General features: G+C 44.6%; 1 protein-coding gene across 2 annotated transcripts in view; it reads right to left on the reverse strand.

Moving 5' to 3' along the window:
* Positions 1-25,784, reverse strand: part of LOC309546089 (17-beta-hydroxysteroid dehydrogenase type 6-like) — a 47,433-nt gene extending 21,649 nt beyond the window's left edge. The window contains exons 1-2 of one of the 2 annotated variants that reach the window (XM_082245602.1): positions 25,692-25,784; positions 392-736 (exon numbers count right to left, since the gene is read on the reverse strand). In XM_082245602.1, coding sequence (XP_082101728.1) covers positions 392-704 — 313 coding nt within the window. In that variant the 5' untranslated portion in view covers positions 705-736; positions 25,692-25,784. Of the gene's footprint in view, positions 1-391; positions 737-16,341; positions 16,464-25,691 lie in introns of those variants that run through there. The other variant, XM_082245603.1, reaches the window with a different exon arrangement.
* Between the last annotated feature and the right edge of the window lie 2,062 nt (positions 25,785-27,846).

Genomic DNA, 27,846 nt, shown 5'->3' on the forward strand with positions numbered 1-27,846 from the left:
TGATTGGATGTGGCTACTGGTGTAAGAACAGAGTTCAATGGTTCTATAGTAGAACCGTGTGATCTCCATTCTTACACAGGGGAGAATGACAGGCGGCTGTGTTTACATTAGCCGCTTGCCTTTCTCCCGCTCTAACAGATGATCGTGAGTGCCCGGCGCGCGCAGGGGGTCCGTGAGCGAGCGGGAGCACGCCACCAGCAGCGCGCGCTCGCTCCCTAGAGCCTCACAGGCTAGCGACGTAGACCTACGTCGCTTTGCCTGTGAGGGGCTGACTGCCGACGTAAATCGTCTTTAGGCAGTCGGCAAATGGTTAATAATATAGGCCGAATCTCTTGCTTACAAATAACTGTTTTGCAGAAATTTACATCAGGGACTAACCAAGTGGTCTTACCTCGGTCTCCAACAATTTGAGATACCCATTGCCCAGCAGAATTTACACTCTGGCTATTTGACACATCCAATATTACTGTCTGCAGTCTGCTAGATGATTCTTTCTTCAGATTCTCAGCCCCAGTTTCCGTCAGACAGGCAGCCAGAACCCATATTCCACGTTTGTCCAGCTGCTTGGCCAGCAGATTCCCGAATCCAGAGTCACATCCAGTGATAAATACATATTTATCTGTTAGATTCTCCAAGATTTGACTTTGTCTGTACCATCTGTACAGGAGAAGCAGCCCCAACACCACCAGTACAGGGAACCACATGCTGGCAGCAGTAATATCTACTGCAACTCAATCTGTTGAGAGAATTATGTTAATGGCATGACATATTTAGAAATTATGAATACTGTACGCTGAAAGAAGTTAATGGCATGGCATATTTAGAAATTAATTATGTTGTATGTTGGTTTCCTTGTAAAATACAAGGCTTCTAACAGTATAGGTGAAGGGCGACTAGTCTGCTTTCATTTTCCAACCTGCACCCCCCCTATATTATTTGCTTTCCATATTCCACAGTTATTGTACAGTACCGCAAGGAAGTTACATAGTTAGTCAGGTTGAGAAAAAACACAAGTTCATCTGGTTCAACCCAAAAAAAAAACAGTATTGAAAAACCCAACCATACAATCCCATATACACAATCCTATACCCGCAGTTGATCCAGAGGAAGGAGAAAAACCCCAGCAAAGCATGATCCAATTTGCTACAGCAGGGGAAAAAAAATTCCTTCCTGATCCTCCGAGAGGCAAAATTTTAGTACCCACTTATATTAAGTACACCCAGGAAAGAATCCAGGCCTTTTTTAACCACTTTTAACCGACCGCCGCAAGTACATATACTGCGGCGGTCAGCCCCGGCCAGGCAAAGTGACGTACCGTCACTAGCCTGTCACTCGCTTGTGAGCCAATAGCGGGCGAGCGCGTGCGCCCGCCCCGGCTCGTTCCCTAACAAGTCAGTGCGAGTGACCGGTGGACCCGATGTCCGCCGGTCACTCGCGATCGTTCGCCGGGAAGGGAGAAAGGCAGGCGGCTAATGTAAACAAGCCGCCTGTCATTTTCCCCTGTGTAAAAATGGAGATCAGACGGTTCTACTATGTAGGACCGTTGATCTCTGTTTTTACACTAGTAGCCATGTCCAATCACAGTTAGAAACACGCCCCTAGGACACACTTAACCCCTCCCTCTCCAATACAGTTAACCCCTTCCCTGCCAGTGTCATTTTTACAGTAACAGTGCATATGTATAGCACTGATTACTGCAGTAATGTCACTGGTAACCCCAAAAGTGTCAAAAATGTCAGTCAAGGGTCCGATCTGTCCGCCGCAATGTCGCAGTCCCGCAAAAAAAAAAAAAAAAAAATCGCAGATCGCCACCATTACTCGTAAAAAAAAAAAAACACCAAAAATGACAAAATTATTTCCCTTTGTTAGTAAACGCGATAACTTTTGCGCAAACCAATCAAATACGCTTTTTGCGATTTTTTTTTACCAAACATATGTAGCATAAAACAAATTGGCCGAAAATGTTAAAAAATTTTGATTTTTACATTTTTTTGGGGAATTTCATATAAAAAAATTTGAAAAATATTGTTATTTTTGCAAAATTTACTCTCTTTTTTTGTTTATAGCGCATGATCAAAAAAAATCGCACAGGTGATCAAATATCACCAAAAGAAAGCTCTGTTTGTGGGAAAAAAGGACGTCAAATTCGTTTAGGTACAGCGTCGCACGACCGCGCAATTGTCCGTTAAAGTCACGCAGTAAAAAAAAAAAAAAAAAAAAAAAAAAAAATCGCAAAAAAAACCCCTGGTCAGGAAGGGGGTAAAATCTTCTGGGGCTTAAGTGGTTAAATCAATTTAGTGAGCTAGCCAGAACCACCTCTGGAGGGAGTCTATTCCACATTTTCACAGCTCTTACGGTGAAGAAACCTTTCCGTATTTGGAGATGAAATCTGTTTTCCTCTAGACGTAAAGAGTGCCCCCTTGTCCTCTGTGTTGACCTTAAAGTGAACAACTCAACACCAAGTTCACTATATGGACCCCTTATGTATTTATACATGTTGATCATATCCCCCCTTAATCTCCTCTTCTCAAGAGAGAATAAATTCAGTTCCTCTAATCTTTCCTCATAGCTGAGCTCCTCCATATCTCTTATCAGTTTGTTTGCCCTTCTCTGCACTTTCTCCAGTTCCCTGATATCTTTTTTAAGAACTGGTGCCCAAAACTGAACTGCATATTCCAGATGAGGTCTTACTAATGATTTGTACAGGGGCAAAATGATATCTCTCTCTCTGGAGTCCATGCCTCTGCTAATACCAGAAAGGACTTTGCTTGATTTGGAAACAGCAGCTTGGCATTGCATGCTATTATTAAGCTTATGATCTGCCAGAACACCCAGATCCTTCTCCGCTATGGATTCCCTCGAACCATTCAACTCCAGTTTGTCAAGTTCAAGTGCTGGTCTTTTCCTTTACATGAGCAATATGCAGTGTGTCATGAGCCATGATTATTTTTGCACGGCATTTTAAAACCAAGCAGCTGTTAATTTACTCAGTTACAGGGCTGCCAATAGAACATATTCATGCTATCCTATTATGCTTTAAAAAAGGGCGTCTAGACACTTTTTTTTTTAAACAGTCAGTAGCCCAATTCAGGAGATTTTCCCACAATTCATGTAGAGGTGACAACATTGTCATCAGAACAGGAAGTGAGAGATATCTTTCCAACTCAGTCAGACACAATGGCAATAAAAACTGTATTAGTAAGGTTCACTTCAAAGAAAGTGTTGTATAAGTGGGCTATTTCCTCTCATATATTGCACATACTTGCTTGTTGAATAGCTACACCTATCCCCAATAGGTGTCATCTATAATCATAGATACAGTTTTAGCACTCCAAATTGGCAGGGAAGTCTTAAGCCGGCAATAGATGGAGCCGTTTTCTTTCCTGCAAGCACAGGTTGCGAGGAGGAAAAACACTTGATTCCCCCACCAACACAGTCAGTGTTGATGGGACACTGCCTCCAACGCAGCCATTATGTTCTCCTGGAAAGGGGGAGGTGTCCCTGCTGGGAGAACACAGTGATTACTGCTAGCGGCTATAATAGCCGCTAGCAATTATCGCATGCAAAATCCGACAGGCTGGTTGTACCCAAGTTGATTGATTAGCTTGGGTACATTCAGCCTTGCGTATACATGGTTTGAATCTCAGATGGTCCCCGCTGAACCATCTATGGCCGGCTTTAAAACCATTGTGATTCCTATCCTTATACTATTGGTGTAATTTATATCAAATTCCACCCATTTTTAAAATGTAGATTATGTTGGTTTACATTCAAACCTATATTTTCCTGTTTTGCATGGCTTACAGTTATCTCTTTTCTTCATGTTAGCACCCATAATAGAGATAAGAAACTGCTGCTTTGCCTTTTCTGTGTACAAGGAATCCATACAATGGGCCTGTATGGCATATAAAGCGGTCTTTAGGCCCAAGAAGCTGACAGTGTTTTTTTGTTTTTTTTTAAGCTTTTACCGAACCATTCAACTCCAGTTTGTCAATGTTGAACGCGGATCTTAATGGGAGTTCTGCCACTTTAACCACTTTACCACCGGAGGATTTTGCTGTCTTCCGTCCAGGCCACTTTTTGCGATTCGGCACTGTGCGACTTCAACTGACAATTGCGCGGTCGTGCGACGCCGTACCCAAACGAAATTTACGTCCTTTTTTTACCACAAACAGAGCTTTCTTTTGGTGGTATTTGATCACCTGTGCGATATTTACTTTTTGCGCTATAAACAAAAAAAGAGCGTTTATTTTGAAAAAATAACAATATTTTTAACATTTTTTTATATGAAATTCCCCCCAAAAAAGATGTAAAAAACAATTTTTTAAAAAATTTTTGGCCAATTTGTTTTCTGCTACCTATGTTTGGTAAAAAAAATCACAATAAGCGTATTTTGATTGGTTTGCGCAAAAGTTATTGCGTTTACTAACAAAGGGAAAGATTTCTGTCATTTTTGGTGTTTTTTTTTTTTTAACGCGTAATGGCGGCGATCTGCGATTTTTTTTGTGGGACTGCGACATTGCGGCGGACAGATCGGACCCTTGACTGACATTTTTGACACTTTTGGGGTTACCAGTGACATTACTGCAGTAATCAGTGCTATATATATGCACTGTTACTGTAAAAATGACACTGGCAGGGAAGGGGTTAATTTTATTGGAGAGGGAGGGGTTAATGTATGCCTGGTGCTTACTGACGTGTAGGGGGGGAGGTGACTGAGTGAGTCATGGACAGATCGGATGTCCAGCTATGCTGAACAGTCCGATCTGTCACTCCCTGTCACTATGGAGATCCGCCCGCTGTGTTTACACACAGCGGGCAGATCTCCACACTAGATCCCCGGCGATCGGGGCAGAGCAGCGGCGATCGCCGCTGCTCCTCCCCTGGCCCGACTCCTGCTGTGAATGAAAACAGCGGGAGCGAGCCTCCGGCGGCGCGCAAGCGTCGCCCAGAAGGGGGAGTGTCTGACGACGTTAATACTACGTCGTCAGACGATAACGAACCACTTTGCCGCAGTACTATTACCGTACTCGGTCGGCAAGTGGTTAAACAAGCTGTTAGCAGGCTTTAGCGCTTAGGATGCAAGAAAGGAACTTCACTTTCCCAGTCATCATTGATTATTTTTAATCCTCATGTTGCTAGTATTAGTAAATAGATAGGGAAATATAGGGAAATACAGTGGGTACGGAAAGTATTCAGACCCCCTTAAATTTTTCACTCTTTGTTATATTGCAGCCATTTGCTAAAATCATTTAGGTTCATTCTTCTTCCTCATGAATGTACACATAGCACCCCATACTGACAGAAAAACACAGAATTGTTGACATTGTTGCAGATTTATTAAAAAAGAAAAACTGAAATATCACATGGTCCTAAGTATTCAGACCCTTTGCTGTGACACTCATATATTTAACTCAGGTGCTTTCCATTTCTTCTGATCATCCTTGAGATGGTTCTACACCTTCATTTGAGTCCAGCTGTGTTTGATTATACTGATTGGACTTGATTAGGAAAGCCACACACCTGTCTATATAAGACCTTCCAGATCACAATGCATGTCAGAGCAAATGAGAATCATGAGGTCAAAGGAACTGCCTGAAGAGCTCAGAGACAGAATTGTGGCAAGGCACAGATCTGGCCAAGGTTACAAAAAGATTTCTGCTGCACTTAAGGTTCCTAAGAGCACAGTGGCCTCCATAATCCTCAAAAGGAAGACGTTTGGGACGACCAGAACCCTTCCTAGAGCTGGCCGTCCGGCCAAACTGAGCTATCGGGGGAGAAGAGCCTTGGTGAGAGAGGGAAAGAAGAACCCAAAGATCACTGTGGCTGAGCTGCAGAGATGCAGTCAGGAGATGGGAGAAAGTTGTAGAAAGTCAACCATCACTGCAGCCCTCCACCAGTCAGGGCTTTATGGCAGAGTGGCCCGACGGAAGCCTCTCCTCAGTGTAAGACACATGAAAGCCCGCATGGAGTTTGCTAAAAAACACCTGAAGGACTCCAAGATGGTGAGAAATAAGATTCTCTGGTCTGATGAGACCAAAATAGAACTTTTTGGCCTTAATTCTAAGCGGTATGTGTGGAGAAAACCAGGCACTGCTCATCACCTGTCCAATACAGTCCCAACAGTGAAGCATGGTGGTGGCAGCATCATGCTGTGGGGGTGTTTTTCAGCTGCAGGGACAGGACGACTGGTTGCAATCGAGGGAAAGATGAATGCGGCCAAGTACAGGGATATCCTGGACAAAAACCTTCTCCAGAGTGCTCTGGACCTCAGACTGGGCCGAAGGTTTACCTTCCAACAAGACAATGACCCTAAGCACACAGCTAAAATAACGAAGGAGTGGCTTCACAACAACTCCGTGACTGTTCTTGAATGGCCCAGCCAGAGCCCTGACTTAAACCCAATTGAGCATCTCTGGAGAGACCTAAAAATGGCTGTCCACCAACGTTTACCATCCAACCTGACAGAACTGGAGAGGATCTGCAAGGAGGAATGGCAGAGGATCCCCAAATCCAGGTGTAAAAGACTTGTTGCATCTTTCCCAAAAAGACTCCTGGCTGTATTAGATCAAAAGGGGGCTTCTACTAAATACTGAGCAAAGGGTCTGAATACTTAGGACCATGTGATATTTCAGTTTTTCTTTTTTAATAAATCTGCAACAATGTCAACAATTCTGTGTTTTTCTGTCAGTATGGGGTGCTATGTGTACATTCATGAGGAAGAAGAATGAACCTAAATGATTTTAGGAAATGGCTGCAATATAACAAAGAGTGAAAAATTTAAGGGGGTCTGAATACTTTCTGTACCCACTGTATATGATAATTACTTGTTTTAAACTTTTTTTTTCTTTAGTTACTTCCTGGTTTCCTGCCTAGGCAAATTATGCCATACATCCCAGGAGTCTGCAGGAGAGGAGGAGGGGTTTTTCTCAGGTAAGCACACTCTCCTGCATGCATATTTGAGTTAAGGTCAGGAAGTAAATGCTACTAGAATCATTTGCCCTTACTCAAGATGGCCACAGCCAGAAATGCTGTGGGGTGTTTTTCAAGGAGATTTCTCACCAAAATAAAGCATGGAGACATGGATGGATGGGGAAGTTTGCTGTGAATATTAAAAATGAATTAATAGCATTTTAGGTATATGCTGCTTAGACACAGTGGATATCTGCTTTAAAGCTTGTTCAAAGCCTGTCAGCAGTTTATTTAACCACTTCATTTCTGGGCACTTTCACCCCAGGCCAATTTCAGCTTTCAGCGCTGTCACACTTTGAATGAGAATTGCGCGGTCATACAACACTGTACCCATATGACATTTTTATCTTTTTTTTTTTTCAAACAAATAGAGCTTTCTTTTAAATTGTATTTAATCACCACTGAGTTTTTTATTTTTTACTAAACAAATTAAAAAAGACAGAAAATTTTGAAAAAAAAAAAAAAAAACGTTTTTTTTTCTTTTTTAGTTTTGGTTACAACATTTTGCAAATAAGTAATTTTTCTCCTTCACTTTGCACTGATGGGCACTGATGAGGCAACACTGATAATCAAGTGTCCCCTGTCACCCTGGCTGGTTACCGGCTCTCTTCTCCTCACGCTGTGACAGCGCAGAGGAAAGGTATGCAAATAACGGCAAGTGTGTTTACATGTGATCAGCTGTGTCCAATCACAAGAGCCGCTGTGAATGTGCCTTCACTGCGATCAGGGAGTGCGCCAGATGAGCACCCTAGGGGGGCATGATTCCGGGAGATCGTCCATGGAAGCCCTCCCCGAAACAACAGAGCAGTGCTTAACAACACAGGCGGGGGTCTGAATTGTTAAACTGACAGTCAGCACTCTAATTAGGATCTGTTTAACATTTAACATTAGTTCAGGATTAGTTTAACATTAGGAAAATGGAGCTGAAGGATGCTTTAACCCCTTGGAGCCAGTGCCTCCTGGCCCTTGGAGGAGTTTAGGATGCCGCGAGGCAGGGCAAGGTTTATGATCGTGTGACTGCCGTGATTGACCGTGACACGGCGGGCACATGATCAGAAAGCTCCCGATCGGGCACATGATCAGCAAGCAGCAATCGTAAGAGGACAGAGAGAAGGCAAAAGTGCTAAATAAATTCTTCTCTTCAGTCTTCACAAAATAATTGGGGGGCTACACTAACCCAGCATGTAATGTTAAATTAAATAATACACCTTAGGAAGCACCCTCATAGTTAACAGAAGATAGACTTAGAACTAAACTTGAAAAACTTAACACAAATAAATCACCGGGACTGGATGGCCTGCACCCGAGGGTTCTTAAAGAACTCAGCCAGGTGATAGCCAGACCATTGTTCTTGATCTTTATGGATAGTCTACAGACAGGTATGGTGCCAGCTGATTGGAAAAAAGCCAACGTGGTACCAATATTTAAAAAAGGGCTGAGATATATCCCAAGGAACTATAGGCCGGTTAGCCTAACATCAGTAGTCTGCACATTTTTGGATGGGATGTTAAGGGACTATATACAAGACTTTAGTAATGAAAACAGTATTATTAGTAGTAATCAGCATGGATTCATGAAAAATTGTTCTTGCCAGACCAATCTATTAACCTTCTATGAAGAAGTGAATTGCCATCTAGATAAAGGATGGCCTGTGGAAGTGATGTATCTGGACTTTGCAAAGACATTTGACACAGTTCCCAACAAACGCTTACTGTACAAACTAAGGTACGTAGAAATGGACCATAGGGTGAGTACCTGGATTTAGAACTGGCTCCAGGGGCGAGTCCAGAGGGTGGTGATAAATTAGAAGTACTCGGTTTGGGCGGGTGTGGAAAGTGGATCCCTAATGATCTGTCCTGGGAACAACCCTGTTTAATCTATTCATAAACGACCTAAAGGATGGGATATCCAGCACAATCTCGGTATTTGTGGACGATACAAAGCAATGATATAAGGCCAATATCTTCTATACACGACGTTGTAACCTTACAAGCAGACCTGAACAAAATAAGGGGATGGGCAACTACATGGCAGATGAGGTTTAATGTTGAAAAATGTAAGGTAATGCACTTGGGTGTCAGAAATACAAACGCAAGTTACTCACGGGGGGGGGGGGGGGACCTCTGGGTGAATCTAAGATGGAAAAGGACCTGGGGGTACTAGTGGACAACAGGCTTGGCAGTGGCATGCAATGCCAAGCCACTGCAAGCAAAGCCAAAAGAATACTGGCACATATATAAAAAGGGATTCACTCCAGAAAAAGAGATTATTCTCCAAAAGAGATTATTTACAAGACCCTGGTCTGGCCACATCTTGAATATGCCGTCCAGTTCTGGACCTCAGAAAGGATGTGCTAGAACTGGAGAGAATCCAGAGAAGGGCAACAAAGATAATTAGAGGAATGGAGGACATCAGCTATGAGAAAAGACTGCAACCATTGAACTTATTCTCTCTGGAGAAGAGACGATTGAGAGGGGATATGATATCAATGTACAAATACTGTACTGGCGACCGTAGCATAAGGAACAAACTATTCAGAGAAAGGGAATACAGTAAGACACGTGGCCACTCACTAAAACTAGCAGAAAAGCAGTTTAACCTTAAACTACGTAAGGGGTTAGTGGTAAGGATGTGGAATTCTCTTCCACAAACAGTGGTATCAGCAGGGAGCATTGATAGTTTCAAAAAACTATTAGATGGGCACCTTTAAAGACCACAACATACAGGAGTATACAATTTATGGTTAACAGTAAACAACACACACACACACACATTATGGGTTGAACTGGATGGACTGATGTCTTTTTTCAACCTCACTAACTAACTATGTAAACTATGTAATCTTTCTTTTAGCTGCTGGGAGCGTGCAGGGCACGCGCTCTCTGCACAGTTGCATTTGTACTTTTGTTTCTTTTTTTTTTGCACTTTTTGGCATCGTTTGCACATTTAGAAATGCACTGTAATTTTGGAAAGATTTTATATATTTGTGCTTTATAATTATTCAGCATTTGATTTTTACTTGCTTTTCATATATATATGTGTATATATATTGTGGAGGTGTATCATATTGTTTTTTATTTATTACACTTCTTGGCTTATCATAAAATTATTTTTTTTAGCTTTATCACACATCTGAATAGCACACTACCCTTTGCTTTTATACTTCTCTATGCAAGCTCTTGAGTACTTGTGTTGATAAGTGCTGCAGTTCATTTATAGGTGTGGATATTAGCCATCCCAGTAGTTCACCTGTTCTCATACTTTATTTGTACTAATAAACCAAGGCCTACCCACCGAGAGGCCGCATATTTGTGTGCAGCCCGAGCCAAGGAGTTAAAGACTTCAAGAACGTTGCCACACTAGCATTACCACCTGAAGGATGATCCACAAGGCATAGCTTTTCTGATAACATTTAAGGAGAAATTTACATTGCTATCTCAATGTCTGTTTTAATCCCTACAAACTTGCGCCACCATGTCACAACCGCATACATTGCGCATTGTTGTGGAGTGGTCTCGTTCAGGGGAATGGGTCACAACTGGTGAGCAGTACTGCCCGTCGAGCATGAAAAGTAGGATATTTTTTGCTGCGCCACAATGTAAAGCATCGCAGCTGTGGCATGTTTACACCCCTGTCCTCTGCCTTTGCAGTTTAAGGGGGGAGGGGTGCATGAAGTTTGATAAAAGGTTGTAAGGGCTCATTCACACTAGTGGTTAGGAGGGGGGGCTGCAAAACCGCACAGATGAGTTGCATTTTTACCCCCACCCCAGTCACTCTCCTGCAGAGGCAGTGGCATACACATACCACAGGATTTATACCCCCTGTCGCTTTCAGCGGGTGCTACCACCACCATCAAGTGAATAGAGCCACATTGCAGCATACTAGTGCAGGGTTCAAGGTGTTAAAGCAGATGGTGAGGAGGTGACTACCTGTCAAATGCTCTCTGAAGAACGATCTGAACATGGATGGCTGTTCAGACAGCAAAGGTAGTGTGAATGAACCCTAAAAACTTGCTGTTCAAGCTGCTCGTATACAAGCTGACATACACATGAACAAGACCTAACAAAAAGATACTTTAAAGAGGAAGTAAACCGCTGAAAAAAATGTGAAAAAAACCCTGTAAAGACAAAGGCATAATGTGCTAGTATGCATCGCATACTAGCTCATTATGAAGTACTTACCTAAAAACGAAGCCCCCGCAGTGCCGACAGGACAGCCGACATGTTCGGCCGTCCTGCTTCCTGGATTGCGTCCTCCGGCCATCTCATTGGCCGAAGGCACGATTACATCACTCCCGCGCATGCGCACGGGAACTGCTGTTCACGGCACTGGGCTATGAAGGAACGGCACAGGTGGCCGTTCCTTCAGAGCGCATGCGCCAAAGTCGTCATCGGCTGCATGCACTGTAAATATCTCCTAAACGGTGCATGTTTAGGAGATATTTATAGTACCTATAGGTAAGCCTTAATATAGGCTTACCTATAGGTAAATGTCAACAAAGTGGGTTTACAACCACTTTAAATTAAAATGTAAGATAGATTCAATCCACACAGACCTGATAAACCTTTTAACCCACAAGGTTAAAGTAGCTATTCTGATCCACAAATACTCACAGCAAGTCAGGTTTTTCAGAATTTGCTTACTGGAAACTGCTGTGATAATTACCTGTGCAAAATTCTGAACATCCTAAAAACATGGAGGACCGTGAAGTCTGAGAAGTGGAGTAGAGTCACTGAAGTGAGATGCCAAGCAAAAGAGAAGTATGGAGTTTTTTTTTTTTTTAAATCATACTTGCCTAAAAGAATACAGCATTGGACCGACTATCCCCACCAGCTCTAAGACTAAAGCCCCATACACACACGCAGATCGTCGTCATACAAATGTTCGTCTTTTCTCCCCGGGATGTCGGTGTCTGTTGAAAAGTGCAAAGACAGCACAAGGACAGCACAAGAATTTTGTCCGCAGACTTCAGCTGACTGCAGAAGTGATGTCATGTAATGGTTAACTTTCCCTGTGTTTTTTATTTTCTGAGCATGCCCAGTCTTGCAAATCTGCGGTCTGTCGGCTGATTTCTGTACTGACAGGCGAACAAAGTCCGTTCTGGTGTCCGCAGACAAAAATTTTCATGTTTGCAAGAAAGACTCTTGTCCGCAGATTGTGTGCAGACAGCTGTCGGAGGCACCATACTAACACGCATACAATCGGCAGATCTTTCGTCCGCCGACGTTTGTATGCCGACGATCGGTACGTGTGTACGGGCCTTAAGAACCGAGTGATCAAACACCACCAGTCGCTTGGTTCAGAGCTCCCTGAGCAGAGCGCTGCTGATTGTCAGTCACCACTGTCTGCTCTGCCCCCTCCATGCTCACTGGAGTGCTGGGCTGTGGAGGGGGCGGGAGCGGCCAGCTTAGCCTCTCAGCTGCTGGATGAGAGGCTGAGCTGGGTGCCGGTCCAGGCATGTAGGTGGATTCTGACATTATTGTCACAATCTTGTCCCGCCTCTGCAGCGTCAGCTGGCAGCGGGCTTCAGCTGAAAACAGGTCAGAGGAATGCAGAAGGAACTGTACTCCTGTGATCCACAAGAGAAGTAGAGCTAAACAAGCTTTGGCTGTACTTCTCCTTTAAAATGTTCAGCATAATAACTTTTCGAAAGAAAAAAAAAAAAAAATCAAATTTCTGGTAATTTACAGCATAGAATATAAATTATTATACAGTACAACTATGGACTTTGAAAGCTCGTTCACACTATGTGCGATGACTGGTGCTTTTACGCACTGGAGAAATGGCAGTCACCAGAAGGGCACATAGAAAACAATTGTTTTTCTATTTTCCCATTCACACCACAACACTGGTATGACATGTGGTGCGAAGCAGTGCAGAAATATGCGGACATACTGTATTTTTTGCATGTGAATACACTACTGTGCGGAGACCAGACGTGTTACCATGTGACCCTTCAAAAAAAAAAAGTAAACCATGCAATATGCTGAAACACGCATCACACCACCCCTACCCTACCAAGGGTTGCCACCTCATCCCTTTAACCACTTAAGCCCCGGAGGATTTGGCTGCTAAAGGACCAGGGGTTTTTTTGCGCTTTTTTACTGCGTGACTTTAACGGACAATTGCGCGGTCGTGCGACGCTGTACCTAAACGAATTTGACGTCCTTTTTTTCCCACAAACAGAGCTTTCTTTTGGTGGTATTTGATCACCTGTGCGATTTTTTGATCACGCGCTATAAACAAAAAAAGAGCGTAAATTTTGCAAAAATAACAATATTTTTCACATTTTTTTATATGAAATTCCCCAAAAAAAAAGTAAAAATCAAAATTTTTTAACATTTTTCGGCCAATTTGTTTTATGCTACCTATGTTTGGTAAAAAAAAAAATCGCAAAAAGCGTATTTTGATTGGTTTGCGCAAAAGTTATCGCGTTTACTAACAAAGGGAAAGATTTTTGTCATTTTTGGGTTTTTTTTTTTTAACGCGTAATGGCGGCGATCTGCGATTTTTTTTTCGGTACTGCGACATTGCGGCGGACAGATCGGACCCTTGACTGACATTTTTGACACTTTTGGGGTTACCAGTGACATTACTGCAGTAATCAGTGCTATACATATGCACTGTTACTGCAAAAATGACACTGGCAGGGAAGGGGTTAACTTTATTGGACAGGGAGGGGTTAAGTGTGTCCTAGGGGCGTGATTCTAACTGTGTAGGGACATTCCTATTGGTGTAAAAGCAAAGATCAACCGTTCTACATAGTAGAACGGACAGATCTTCACTTTTACACAGGGAGAACTGACAGGCAGCTTGTTTACACAAGCTGCTCTGTCTTTCTCCCTTCACAGGAGCGATCGCAGTGTGACTGGCGGACATCGAGTCCGCCGGTCACACGCACTGACTTGCCTGTGAACGAGCCGCGGCGGGCGCGCGCGCGCCCGCCCGCGATAGGCTCGCAAGTCAGTGACAGGCGAGTGACGTACCGATACGTCACTCTGCCTGGCCGGGGCTGACCGCCGCAGTATATAGTCGTGCGGCGGTCGGCAACCGGTTAAAACTGAACACATATTAATTACACAGGTTCTGTGGCTGATTAGGGTGGTAATTAAACTCACCTGGTGCCTTATCTGCATTAAATTAGCCACAGAACCTGTGTAATTTATACGTTTTCGGGTTTAAAGGAATGAGGTGGCAACCCTAAGTCCATACCTCACATTGACAGCTTCACACACAATAAAATGCTGGCTGCTACTGTGTGGACTAGTGTGAACAAGCTTCAAGGCCTCGTTTACACTTGCATTTGGGATTGGTAAAGACGCGTAGGTAAGCTGCGTTTTAACCCCCCCAACTGCTCCCCCTTAAGTTGCAAAGGGGTGCTGCTTTGCATCACAGTTTTGCAAAAATGATTCCCTGTCACAATGAATGGGGCCGCACTGCAACCGTCCACAGCCATACTGGATAGAAGTCAGGGCCGGTGCTAGACTATTTTGCACCCTAGGCAAGACCAGCTACTTGCACACCACCCCCCCCCCCAAAAAAAAACAAAAAACTATACACATTGCACCCCCTCCTGTACATAATGCCCCCCTTTTACCCTACTCCCCCCTTCCTGTACACACTGCCCCCCCTTCCTGCACACACTGCCCCCTTTAACCCCACACCCCCTTCATATACACACTGCCCTCTTTAACCCTACACCCTCCTTCATATACACACTACCCCCCTTTAACCCTACACCCCTCTTCTTGTACACGCTGCCCCCTTTCCTGCAGACACTGCCCTTCTTTAATGCTACACCCCCTTCCTTCATACACTGCACCTCTTTAACCCTACACCCCCTTCATATACACACTGCCTCTCTTTAACCCTACACACCCCTTCATATACAAAGAGCCCCCCTCTCTAGAGGTAACATCCACCCGGGATGAGGAGGGGACAGGAGAGGAATGTGGCACTGGCCAAAGCTGCTCTCTAGTGGTGGCAGTGCGCCCTAGGCGGCCGCCTAGTTTGCCTAGTGGTAGCACCGGCCCTGATAGAAGTCCAAAACTTTTTATTGCAAAAAATATCACATCACAACAGGGAAAGTGCAACGTTTCTGAGTCACACAGGACCCCTTCGTCAGGCTAGTGATATCCACATGCAACAAGCAAAAGAGAAAACAGGCGCCTCTGAGTTAAGACTGCGATTTAATATGGCAAACAAGTAATAAAAACTTACATCAAGGTAAGTATAAGCAGACAAGATGGGTCCTTCCGGTGTCCATGTGGAGGCTGGGTCTGTAATCATCTCCTCTCTTCCTCTTCCTGTCCAGCAGGAAGTGGAGGGTGTCACAGCAGTGAGATGGAGGCTTGGACAGCAGGGTGAAACCGCAGTGAGATGGAGGCTTGGGCTGCACAGTGGCCGTGATGCTCGTCCACAGGATCTTCCGGCGTAATGAATGATATCCCCATGCCTGAAGAAGGGGTCCTGCATGGCTCTGAAACATTACACTTACCCTGTTGTGATGTGATCTTTTTTGCAATAAAAAGTTTTGGACTGCTATGCATGATCCGTGGTGTGCAAACATTTAAATATCACATACAGTATATCACATTTATATCCAGTGTTCAGCTGGTGATTGCTGCAGCACCCACTATAGATGTGCCTTTATCCAGGAATGTGTGCGATGGGAATATGAACAATACCGCAACCATACTGCACATTTTTTAGGGGTTAAAAGAGGCCTGTCAAACACCCTATGAAGAGTGAGTGGATCGCTTCAGAGGGTGTAAACAAGCCCCCGAGCATGCTTTACTTTTTAAAGGATAAATTCACCTTTCATAACATGTTATATGTTATACCCACATTCAGGGTATAACATGTTATGAATGCACCAGCCCCTGCGCCCCCCTCCGATCCCCGCTGTGACATCAAATTGGGGATCCTCTCCCCATGTCAAAAAAGGGCGCGGCTGTGTGGGACTCCGCCCACCCAGCCTCGTCACTCATTTACAGTCCTCTGCGAATGGAAAACTACAAGGTCCGGCAGCCTTTGCTGCTGTGAGCGCCGTGGTAGTTTATGGAGTCTTCCTGTCACAATGTATCGGCTTCCTTGTATGAGGTACGAGCAAGCCGATACACTGATAGATCTGCAGGAGACCTGCATGGATCAGCTGATCGCTGGTGCAATGCTTTCCAGGCTCCCAAAACAAAAAATAATAAATGTACAATTTCTTACCAGCAAAAAAATGTGCATTTATTATTTTTATTTAAAAAGTGAACTTATCCTTTACGTTTCATGCCTAAAGTCTTGAAAACAAGCTGTGCTTAGTTGTCATCTGCTCTTTTCCTTCATAGTTAAATAAAAACATGAGATGATATTACTTACCCAGGTGTTGATGTTTTATAGTAACACAATGAACGTAGTAAAGAAGTTCACAGTGGACTTTGACTTCTGATATGAGTAAGAGGGTTTGGATCCTATGAACCAGCTGATTGTAGTAGGAGGATCTGTGTTGACACACGCAAGCTTATTTAGCAGCTGGGGGAAAGGTCAGGATGATGTGCAAGTTTTAGTAACCAATAGAAACCGATTTGATGCCCTTTTTTTGCCACATCTGACTAAACCTGCAAGTATAATCCCTAAGCTTCATAAGATATTTTTTACAGGTATATCTATGTAAACCATTAAAAATAAGTGTCTAACTGTCTTAAAAATAAGTGTCTGTCTTAAAAATAAGTGTCTAACTATTTTAAATCCAGCAATAACCTGTCTCACCCTGCTTTGCACATGCTCAGTTGCTCTCCATTTTTAGGCACTGCTGAGTTTGTAGAGGCCAATCTGCTGACAGCCTAAGGGCTCTTTCACACGAGCGGTCCGATCAGATCCACCTGTCAGTTTTTTAGGCGGATCTGATCGGATGCCCCATTCAGCCCTATGGAGCAGCGGATGTCAGCGGTGACATGTCCGCTGACACCCGCTGCCATCCGCATCCTATCCTGTCCGTGAAATCCGGACGGATGGAAACCCTATTTTCCATCCGTCCTGGGGATCGGATCGGATGAGAGCGGACAGGCGGTCCACTCTCATCCAATTCCCCATAGAGAGCAGCTGGGGCTGTGACACCTCCCTCTCCGCACTGCAAGCGGAGACGGAGCTGTCATCCGCCGGCTCAGCGGGGATCGCGGATCGATCCCCGCTGAGCAGTACGGATCCGCCTACGGAGGCGGACTATGTGAAAGAGCCCTAAAGCGGAATTAAACCCTCCTATCCTTGACTAAGGTATTAAATATGGCTTGTTATAAAAACAACTGCTATACCAATACCCCAACCCTTTAAATAAAACCACATACACCAGGTTGGATTTATTTGGCTATAGCAGCCTTTTATTAACCAAAACCTAAATCACAAATAATAACGATATATAACATAACATGAACACATAGTGCATAAAGAATGGAGCCACAAGGTCCTAATAGGCATCAAAACCAAAGAACAGTACCTGTGTGCCACTTCTCAGGCTTCCAGCCGCAAAACCACCGGCTCGGAGACAACTCGCAGATACACATCCCACCACCAGGGAGCCGTACCTCAGACGGGTCCCTACACCGTACCTTTTTGAGCCCATGTTAACCTAAAAAGGACCTTGCACCCCGCCAAACAAAAACCAATGTCTCGCCACTTCAGATACCCAACACAGCATAACCACTAGAATTAGGGTGGGAAGATGCTCCTTGCTGTCTCCCCTCCAACTTAGGACCACCCCTCTTCTGTTAACTCACTACTTCTACCAAACACCACCCTTACCAAACCTTTGCCCAATCCGCTCTCTCTACCAAAATAAATGACCATCTTAACTTTCCTGCCCCTTCCTATGCTCCAAGCCCCTTTTAACCCCCGTCATGCCAGTCCATCTATTGTTTTACTTATTTTACTCAGGGCCTTTCTTTACAGCCAAGGAAGCTGCTTCTGTTTGAACTGCAACTCCCATGGTATAGCTCCGAACTGTCCCTGATTTTGAAGGACTGTCCCTCATTTGGAACAAAGTCCCTCTGTCGCTCATTCCTCCTCATTTGTCCCTCATTTTGGAATAATCTCTACAGTTGTATAAAAAATGCACTATTTATCTATCAAAACGTGTTTTACAGAGCTAAACCTTTTATCCAATTTCTAAATTGCTGCATTTGCAGTTTAAAAGTCAGTATAAAGGGAAAAAAGTGGTAAAAACGTACTCAAGAGTTCGGGCAATCATTTTTTTTTTTTGTATAATTCTCCTTTAACCACTTTAATACCATGCCAATTTATAGCTTTTAGCGCTGTTGCATTTTGAATGACAATTGTGCGGTCATGCAACACTGTACATAAACCAAATTTATGTAATTTTTTTCCCACAAATAGAGCTTTCTTTTGGTGGTATCTGATCACCGCAAGTTTTTTTCTTTTTTGCTAAACAAATTAAAAAAGACCGAAAAGTTTGAAAAAATAAAAAGTTTTTTTGTTTGTTATACAATTTTGTAAATAGATACGTTTTTTTCCAGCACTGATGAGCACTGATGAGGCCGCACTGACAGGCACTGATGAGGAGGCACTGATGAGGAGGCACTGATGAGGAGGCACTGATGGGGTGGCACTGATGGGGTGGCACTAATATGCAGCACTGATGGTGTTTGATATGTGGCACTGATAGGTAGCACTCATATGCAGCATTGGTGGGCACTGATAGGTGCCATTGATGGGCACTGATAGGCGGCACTGATGGGCACTGATAGGCGGCACTGATGGGCACTGATAGGTGGCACTGATAGGCGGCACTGATGGGCGGCACTGATGGGCACTGATAGGCGACACTGATGGGCACTGATAGGTGGCACTGATAGGCGGCACTGATGGGCGGCACTGAGGGGCACTGATAGGCGGCACTGGTAGGCAATAATGGGCACTGGTGGGCGGCACTGATAGATGGCAATGATGGGCACTGGTGGGCAGCACTGATGGGGAGGGCACTGGCGGGCAGCACTGATGGGGAGGGCACTGGCGGGCTCCCTGAGCCCTCCCTGAGCCCTGACTGCCACCACTGGTGGCCATGGTGGGCATCCCTGGGGTCATGGGTGGGCATCCCTGGTGGTTCTAGTGGCACCCCCCTAGGGTCTGCACTGGTAATCAATGCTCCCCCCCTGTCAGGCACGAACCGAGGAAAGCCGATCAACGGCACTTCCTATTTACTATGTGACCAGCTGTGATTGGACACAGCTGGTCACATGGTAAAGAGCCTACGTCAGAGTGACACACCGCAGCACCGATCGCCGAGCTGATGAAGGGGGAACACCCCAAAACGCGTTAGCGTTTTTTTGGAGTTCTACATCCTTCCACGGCCTGCGGCAGCAGATGATGCCCAGTGGAGAACCTCGGTGGTCCCATATTGCTTATACTTGCCCATGTTTCACAATTGCCTTGTGAGTATAATGTGTACGTATGTTTATAATAAACTGTTTTAAAGATAATGCACTAGGCTGGTGCGCCCTCTGTCCATTGCTTTTGCAGAACCTGTTTGGGTTACCATGACCCGTTGAGATTGGCAGCACAGCCGGAACAACTTCAATCAGACCCAAATCGCATTTTTTGGGATACTAGCCGCAAGGGTACCCCTCAAGCGCAGGAGTCAATTGCTCTTTGTAGCACTGATCGCTGCTCTGCGTGCCCCCCTGCCGTCATATGATGTCCGGTCAGGATAATGCAACCACCTTCCCGCTGTCCTTTGCCTATAGGGGTTATAGGAGCCGTGGCAAGGGGTGTGTCCTATGCCTTTATTCTTTTACTTATAGGTGTCCCTCATTCCCATCTCAGAAAGTTGGGAGATGTGATGCTTCACATGTGATTAGCTATGACACCAGCCTTTTGATGGTTTGACAGTTTGGTTGAGGATACAAGCTAATGTGACAGTTAGCAATCCGTGCATTCCAGAAAAGTAACCGTTTTCAGAAACCGTCAAAGCGAAACTTTATCCATAACAACTTGATCAAAAAAACAATGTTCTTTAGCAAGAAACATACATTCCACAATAATAATTATGCTACCAAAATTTAGTGTGTGCTGTAAATTGTCTCCAGCATTGCGCTTGTTTCTTCTTGCTGAAAGCTGCCATTTTGCTGAAGCCCAGAACCCCTGAACAGCAGTAAATCATAAAGCAGAACTAAACCCATTGATTTAACAGTTTCTAAAAACAGTTACATTCCTGGAATTCCGGGATTCCTAACTGTCACATTTGCCTCTGTCCTTAACCAAACTGTCAAACCCTCAAACGATTGGTGTAATAACTGATCACAAGTGCAATTGCAGATCAAACAGAAGCAGATTCCTTGGCTGTAAAAAATAGGAGGGTTTAATTCCACATATAAGGCTGTCAGCAGATTGGCCTCTACAAACTCGCCAGTGCCTAAAAGTGCCTAAAAATGGAGAGCAGCTGAGCATATGCAGAGCAGGATAAGACAGTGTATTACTGGATTTTAACCACTTCCAGACCGCCCGCTGCAGTTTTACTTCGGGACTTTGATGATAAATACTGGTGTTATGGCAGCAGATAGCTGCCATATCCTCTGTATTTTTTTACAGGGCGGGCGATCTTCTTTCACATAAAAATGGTCCCAGCAAGCGGATTCACTGTGGGATCACTTTTAGGCCGGTAGGAGGAGTGCCCCCTCCCGGTCCCCGCTTCCTGGTTATTTTCCCTGCTTACCGGAGCCGTTGGTAGTGGGGAAAATTATCAGATCCTCTCAGGTGCTGTGCAGGAAGTCAAGTGAGGGCAAGATGGCCCCCACTCGACTCTATGGCCTTGGAGGACCGGAGCGACGTTATACGGCGCTTCCTCCCAATGGCCTTAAAGGGCCCATTTTTTTTTTTGCTTTTAGGTGTCTTTTTGACTCCAGCTCTCACATTAAAGAGGACCTGTCCTGCTTATTTCTATTGCAAGGGATGTTTACATGCGTCCCGTCCCTCACTCAACTCAACTCAACTCAAAACTGGCAACCTGTAAAAATTTTTAAAGCTTTGCCTATGGAGATTTTTAAGTACAATGATCTATGTTTTATTCTCTAGGGTCTCTGCTATAATGTTTGGGGGTTCTAAGTAATTTTATAGCAAAAAATACTGATTTTAACTTGTAAACAACAAGTGTCAGAAATAGGCCTGGTCCTTAAGTGGTTAAACAGTTTAGGCGCTTATTGTTTGTTTTACATAGCTATACCTGCAAAAGGGGCCAGCCTGAAGTAATCTAGCAGGACTTCATCTTCTGACCAAAGTTCCACTTTGAGTGCCGGTTCACACTTGTGCGGCTGCGGAGATCGCATGTAATTCGGAGCACACTGCTCCTTCATTACATGCGATCTCATGTGCGGTGCGAATTTCAGCCATACACTTTGTATGGCTGAATTCGCACTGCATACCAAAGACGCACAGGAGGCATTTTTTGAGCCGCATCAAAATCAGATCGCACAGTGGTTCACACTTGTGCGATCCGATTCTGTGCGTACTTGCAGATCGCACTGCGATATGCAATCAAACTGGGGATGTCGTTAACTTTTAATTGACACCCCCTGCATATCGCATATGGCAGTGTGAACTGCCAGATGTGCGGATGCGATGCGGGAACACGCTGCATATTCGAAGCGTTCCCGCATCGCACAAGTGTGAACCGAGCCTTAATCGATCAGTTTAGTTCCGCTTTATGATTTACTGCTGCAGAAGCTTCAGCAAAATGGCAGCATCCAGCAAGAAGAGACAGGAGCAATGCTGGAGACAATTTATAGCACACACTCATTTTGGCATGATCATTAATATGGAATGTATGTTCCTTGCTAAATACATTTTTTTTTTCTACAAAGAGTTAAGGGTAACGCTCCACTTTAGAGTGTATGTGTATCCCAACAGTACTGTGTACCATTGGCGAAATATCTGAATAGGTGATGAGGAGGTGACATATTATGTGCAGATTGCTTCTTAGAGGAGCAGCAAAGCCTTAACCACTTAAGCCCCGGAGGATTTGGCTGCTCAAGGACCAGGGCCTATTTTGCGATTCGGCACTGTGTGACTTTAACGGACAATCTGCAATTTTTTTTGCGGGACTGCGACTTTGCGGCGGACAGATCAGACCCTTGACTGACATTTTTGACACTTTTGGGGGTACCAGTGACATTACTACAGTAATCAGTGCTATACTTATGCACTGTTACTGTAAAAATGACACTGGCAGGGAAGGTGTTAACTTTATTAGAGAGCAAGGGGTTAAGTGTGTCCCTAGGGGCGTGCTTCTAACTGTAAAGGGGCGTGGCTTTTGATGTAACCACAGAGACATACAATCCTACATAGCAGGATGGTATGATCTCTGCTGTTACATCAGGGAGAATGACAGGCGGCTTTGTTTACATTAGCCGCCTGCCTTTCTCCCTCTCCAGCGGGAGATCGCGAGTGACCGGCAGACAACGGAGCCACCGGTCACTCGCGCGAGGCAGCGGGGATGCCCGTGAACGAGCGGGGCAGGACCGGCGGCGCGCACTCGCCCCCTATTGGTTTGCAGGCGAGTGACGTACCCATACATCACTTTGCCTGCACGGGGCTGACCGCCGCAGTATATGTACTTGCGGCGGTCGGCAAGTGGTTAAGATAGCCATAGAGCAAAATTTGTATGGTTCAGCCAGGACTGGCCAAATCTTGATCTATATATGGATGTTCCCATTCCAGAGATGTCAATCTAATGATCAACATCTCTTGAACTGGCATGTTGGAAAATTTTTCTTTGATCAGCACTGCATCAGTGTATTCTGACAGCGGTGGAGTTCCTTTTGTCAGAATACAGTAACACAGTGGGGAGGATTCCTCTGTCCATCTTGCTTGCGTAGATGAGGAAATCTGTTTGTTTTTTATTGATCAGACCGCTAGTTAATCAAACAAATCTGATCCATTTATGGCTAGCCTTAGTCTTAGACAGTTGTCCCTGGAGCAGATGTCCCTATTGGAAGATAGGCTCGGTTCACGTATATGTGGTGCAGGAAACGCAGCTTCAAATACTGTTGCTGGGATGCAGACGGCTCCTGCCACCAGCCTTTTATTGTTGCTAGCACACAGACAGCTTCCAAAAAAAGCTGTCTACCCTCCTTTTGTTGCTAGGATGCAGGTAGTATCAGTCTGACTAGCAGCCTTCTGTTGTTTTGACGCCGGTGTTCCGTGAGAATTACCTACCCGTGAGAAAACCCTACCCCCGTCACTTCTGGTTCACGGCAGTCTGTGTAACGCGAGCAGTTACATTAAAACAGCTGTGCTGCACTATGAGTCATCTCCGCTCCTGTCCCGGTCACTTCCCTGCTCTCGGCTACTAAATATAAAAGCGGCGGCGGCTGTATGAAAAGATAAATCACGGAGCCGCCAGCCGCTTTTATATTTACTAGCCAAGATCAGGGAAGTGACCGGGACAGGAGCGGAGATGACTCATAGTGCAGCCCAGCTATTTTATGTCACCGCCGCGTCGGTAGGTTTTTTTAACGGACACCGAGATCGTTTCAGACTAGTGCGCATGCGCACTACTCTGATCCTCAGCTCTTCCATTAGGTATCCGGGGCTGTGAGCATGCGCACTGCTGCGCTGCTCAGCTGTTCCTGGCCGGAAGTGACGAGGGGTAGGTTTTTCTCACGGGGTAGGTAATTCTCACGTTACACCGGTACCTCCAATTGCAGATTCAGATGCAGATTTTGATACTTTTTTTTTTACAGATCTGAACATAGTTGTCTACATGGACCCATCAAACTATACAGCAGTATTTAGATCCATCCTTATACTGTATGTTGAGGCTGTATTTTGCTTTTCTTTTTTTGTAGTCTGTTTATGTTATTTTTAGCAAGTGATCTGGCCATTAACACATTTCCTTTCTTAAGATGGCAATGCTCACTTCTCTACTGTATCTATAGAGAAGCAGCCTAGCCACTCTAGGACAGCAGCATTTTCATCATGGTTTTTATTTATTTTTACAGAGGTTTCCTTCATATTTTTACAGATGTTGTGGTTTGCCAATCTGGAGGATCCATCCCTGTAGGGTCACCGGGGGGGGGGGGGGGGGGGACCCCACGCCGTTTTTTATAAAAAATTTTATCTGTATTGCCGACAATACATTACAGCCGCGTGCAACTTTAAATTACATTTTTTCCTTTACTGGACTGCTACTCAATGGTCCAAAGTCCTCTTTTTGGATGTAAGTAAATTTTGCATTTCATTTGGAAATCAAGGTCCCAGAGGCTGGAGGAAGAGTGGAGAGGCTCAGAATCCAAGCGGCATGAGGTCCAGTGTGAAGTTTCCACAGTCAGTGATGATTTGGGGAGCCATATCATCTGCTGGTGTTGGTCCACTGTGTTTTATCACGTCCAAAGTCAGTGCAGCCCTCTACTAGGACATTCTAGAGCACATCATGCTTCTCTCTGCTGACCAGCTTTATGGAGATGCTGATTTCATTTCCCAGCAGAACTTGGCACCTGTACACACTGCCAAAGTACCAATACCTGGTTTAATGATTATGGTATCACTATGCTTGATTGGTCAGAAAACTTGCCTGACCTAAACCCCATAGAGAATCTGATTTTGTCAAGAGGATATGTGAGACACCAGACCCAACAATGCAGACGAGCTGAAGGTAACTATCAAAGCAATCTGGGCTTCCATAACACCTCAGCAGTGCCACAGGTTGATCGCCTCCATGCCACGCCATATTAATGTAGTACTTTGTGCAAAAGTAGCCCCAACCAAGTATTGAGTGCATACTATACCGTACATGGACATACTTTTCATTAAGCCAACATTTCTGTATTGAAAATCCTTTCTTTCTTTGTTTTTTTTTTTTTATTGGTCTTCTGTAATCTAATTTCCTGAGATACTGAATTTTGGGTTTTCACTAGCTGTAAGCCATAATCATCATAATTAAAAGATGCATGAAATGAATCACTCTGTGTAACGGGTCTATAACAAATATGAGTTTTACTTTTTGAATGACTGAAATGAATTAACTTGTTGATGATATTCTAATTTTTTGAGATGCACTTGTATGTCATTTTATTTTTGCCTATAGTTTCGCCCTAAGCGCCGGTTCACATTACCGCGACGCTACTTGCAGGGGCGACCTCCGAGATCGCGGTGCGAGCAGCGCGCCGCGACCTCGGAGCGGCCGCCACGGACTTCATAACATTGAAGTCTATGGCGGTCGCCTCCTGGTCGCCCCAAAGAAGCTCCGGACCCTTTTTCTAGGTCGGAGCGACTTGTGTCGCTCCTATTAGAACGGGTCCGCAGCTTCCCTATGGGAGGCGACCTGCGGCGACCTGTGAGGCGACCAGGTCGCCTCACAGGTCGCCCCAGTGTGAACCGGCACTTAATGTAACAAGTATGCCAGACTTTTCTAGCTGAGCCCTCATCACTGAAGGTGAGAAAAAATGGTAACTGCCAAAAGCATTTATTAGGACTATTGGTTTATCTTATACTAGTGCTTGTTGAAAAATGCATCTAAATACACAAGTAGGGACTGTCATATTTATACCACTGTTCTCCTCAAACACAGTATATTGAAGTAAAAGCATTATGTGTCAATACTATAAAAATAATATATTAGGTGAGGTCTGTGCTGAATAGAAACATATTTCCTACAATGATAGTTGCCCAGCATCTATAGAATAAATAGTGTTATTTGTATACGATCAGAGAAATAAAAGTACCTTTTGTGCAGTAGCTCCACTTAGGTGACTACCTTTCCTGAGTATTTCTCCTCCACGCTGCAAGTCTAGCCCCTGGCACACTCTTTAAAGAAACGTTGCTGCTGATAAACATAGTCACATGTCAGTGGGTGGTGACAGTTGTACAGTTTTCCACTTATACATTTTTATAGCAGCAGTGGATTTAAAAACCTAGAAATAAGTACTTAATAATTTTTTAAATAATAATTTCATAACAAATTCAGCATTGCCACCATTTAGGTTATTTCCAGTTCAGTTCAAAATATCTTTTTAATAATTTCATTACTTATTCAGTATTAATACATTTTGGCTGTTTCCTGTTAGAGCTATTTCGCAATGAGGAGTTTTTCAAGCACTTTTACATTAAAAAAAGCTCTAGAAAAATGCTTTCCATTAAAAAAATCAATGAGTGCTTTCACATTGGGGTGGTAAGCTGAAATAAATCCTGCATACAGCATCTTTGGAACATGTTTGAGGAGCTAAAAAAGATGATCCCCTCCATTGAAATGAATAGGAAATGCCTAAAAAAAACACCTCACAGCAATTTTGGTGCATTGAGTCACGTGTCCTTTAACCACTTTACCACCGGAGGATTTTGCTGTCTTACGTCCAGGCTACTTTTTGTGATTCGGCGCTGTGCGACTTTAACTGACAATTGCGCGGTTGTGCGACGCCGTACCCAAACGAAATTTACGTCCTTTTTTTCCCACAAGCAGAGCTTTCTTTTGGTGGTATATGATCACCTGTGCGATTTTTACTTTTTGCGCTATAAACAAAAAAAAGCGTTTGTTTTGAAAAAATAACAATATTTTTCACATTTTTTATATGAAATTCCCCCCAAAAAAATGTAAAAATCAAAATTTTTTTTTAATTTTTGGCCAATTTGTTTTCTGCTACCTATGTTTGGTACAAAAAAATCACGATAAGCGTATTTTGATTGGTTTGCGCAAAAGTTATTGCGTTTACTAACTAAGGGAAAGATTTCTGTAATTTTTGGTGGGTTTTTTTTAACGCGTAATGGCGGCGATCTGCGATTTTTTTTTTTGCGGGACTGCGATATTGGTGCTGGTGCTTACTGACGTGTGTGGGGGGAGGGGACTATGTGACACAAGGACAGATCCAGGGTTCAGCTATGCTGAACCCTGCAATCTGACCCTGCCTGTCACTTAGGAGATCCGGCCGCTTGTGTTTACACAAGCAGGCGGATCTCCACACTAGATCCCCGACGATCGGGGAAGAGCAGCGGCGATCGCCGCTGCTCCTCCCCTGGCCCAACTCCCACTGTGACTGAATACAGCGGGAGTGAGCCTCCGGCGGCACGCGCGGCGCCGAGAAAGGGGAGTGTCTGACGACGTAGTACTACGTCGTCAGACGATAACGAGCCACTCTGCCGCAGTAATATTACTGCAGGCAGACGTAAAGTGGTTAAAAACCCCACCGCAAACGCCTCAAAAGCACCACAAAATCGCTGCAAAAGCGCTCAGTGCTTTGCTGGCAGTTTTGAAGTGAACCAGTGAGAAAGGGGCCTTAAATAACTGATGCTATGTCTGAGGTTCAGCTCGAATGTTTTTTCTGCCTTTTTTGTTGAAGAGATGTTTAAAGTGAAGTGTTCACCTCAGTGACAGGGGGGTTGATTTACTAACACTGGAGAGTGCAAAATCTGTTGCAGCTCTGCATAGAAACCAATCAGCTTCCAGGTTGTTTTTCAAAGTCAGGGGCAGACTGGCAACTTTCGGCCCAGGGGGCAAGTACAAACCAGAGGCCCATGGTGGAGCGACTCAGCCCCCTTCCCACTTTCCCTCACCCCCCCTTCCCACTCTCCCAATCCTCATCCTGACCCCCAATTCCAAGCTGAAGCCCTGCTCCAGATACTCTCTACTTACCGGCTGAATCCGGTATTCCGAACTGGGCAGCAGGGGGAGGTGCGACAGCTTGGCTGGGGCAGAAAAGTCTCCAGTGGGGCATGGAACTGGCCTCTGCTCAGACACAGTTTACACCATCCATGCTGGGGGAGGAGGTGTGAGCTTTGTCCTTGTCTTCAACTCGCACTCAGTAGATCAGCAGCAGGGACTTTTTACTTCTCTTCACCAGGAATCCTTTAGGCATGTCTGTGGCATAAGCAGTGCAGCCTTTTTCG

This window comes from Pelophylax lessonae (genome assembly GCF_965119305.1).
Source record: "Pelophylax lessonae genome assembly, chromosome: 2".
Lineage (NCBI taxonomy): Eukaryota > Metazoa > Chordata > Amphibia > Anura > Ranidae > Pelophylax > Pelophylax lessonae.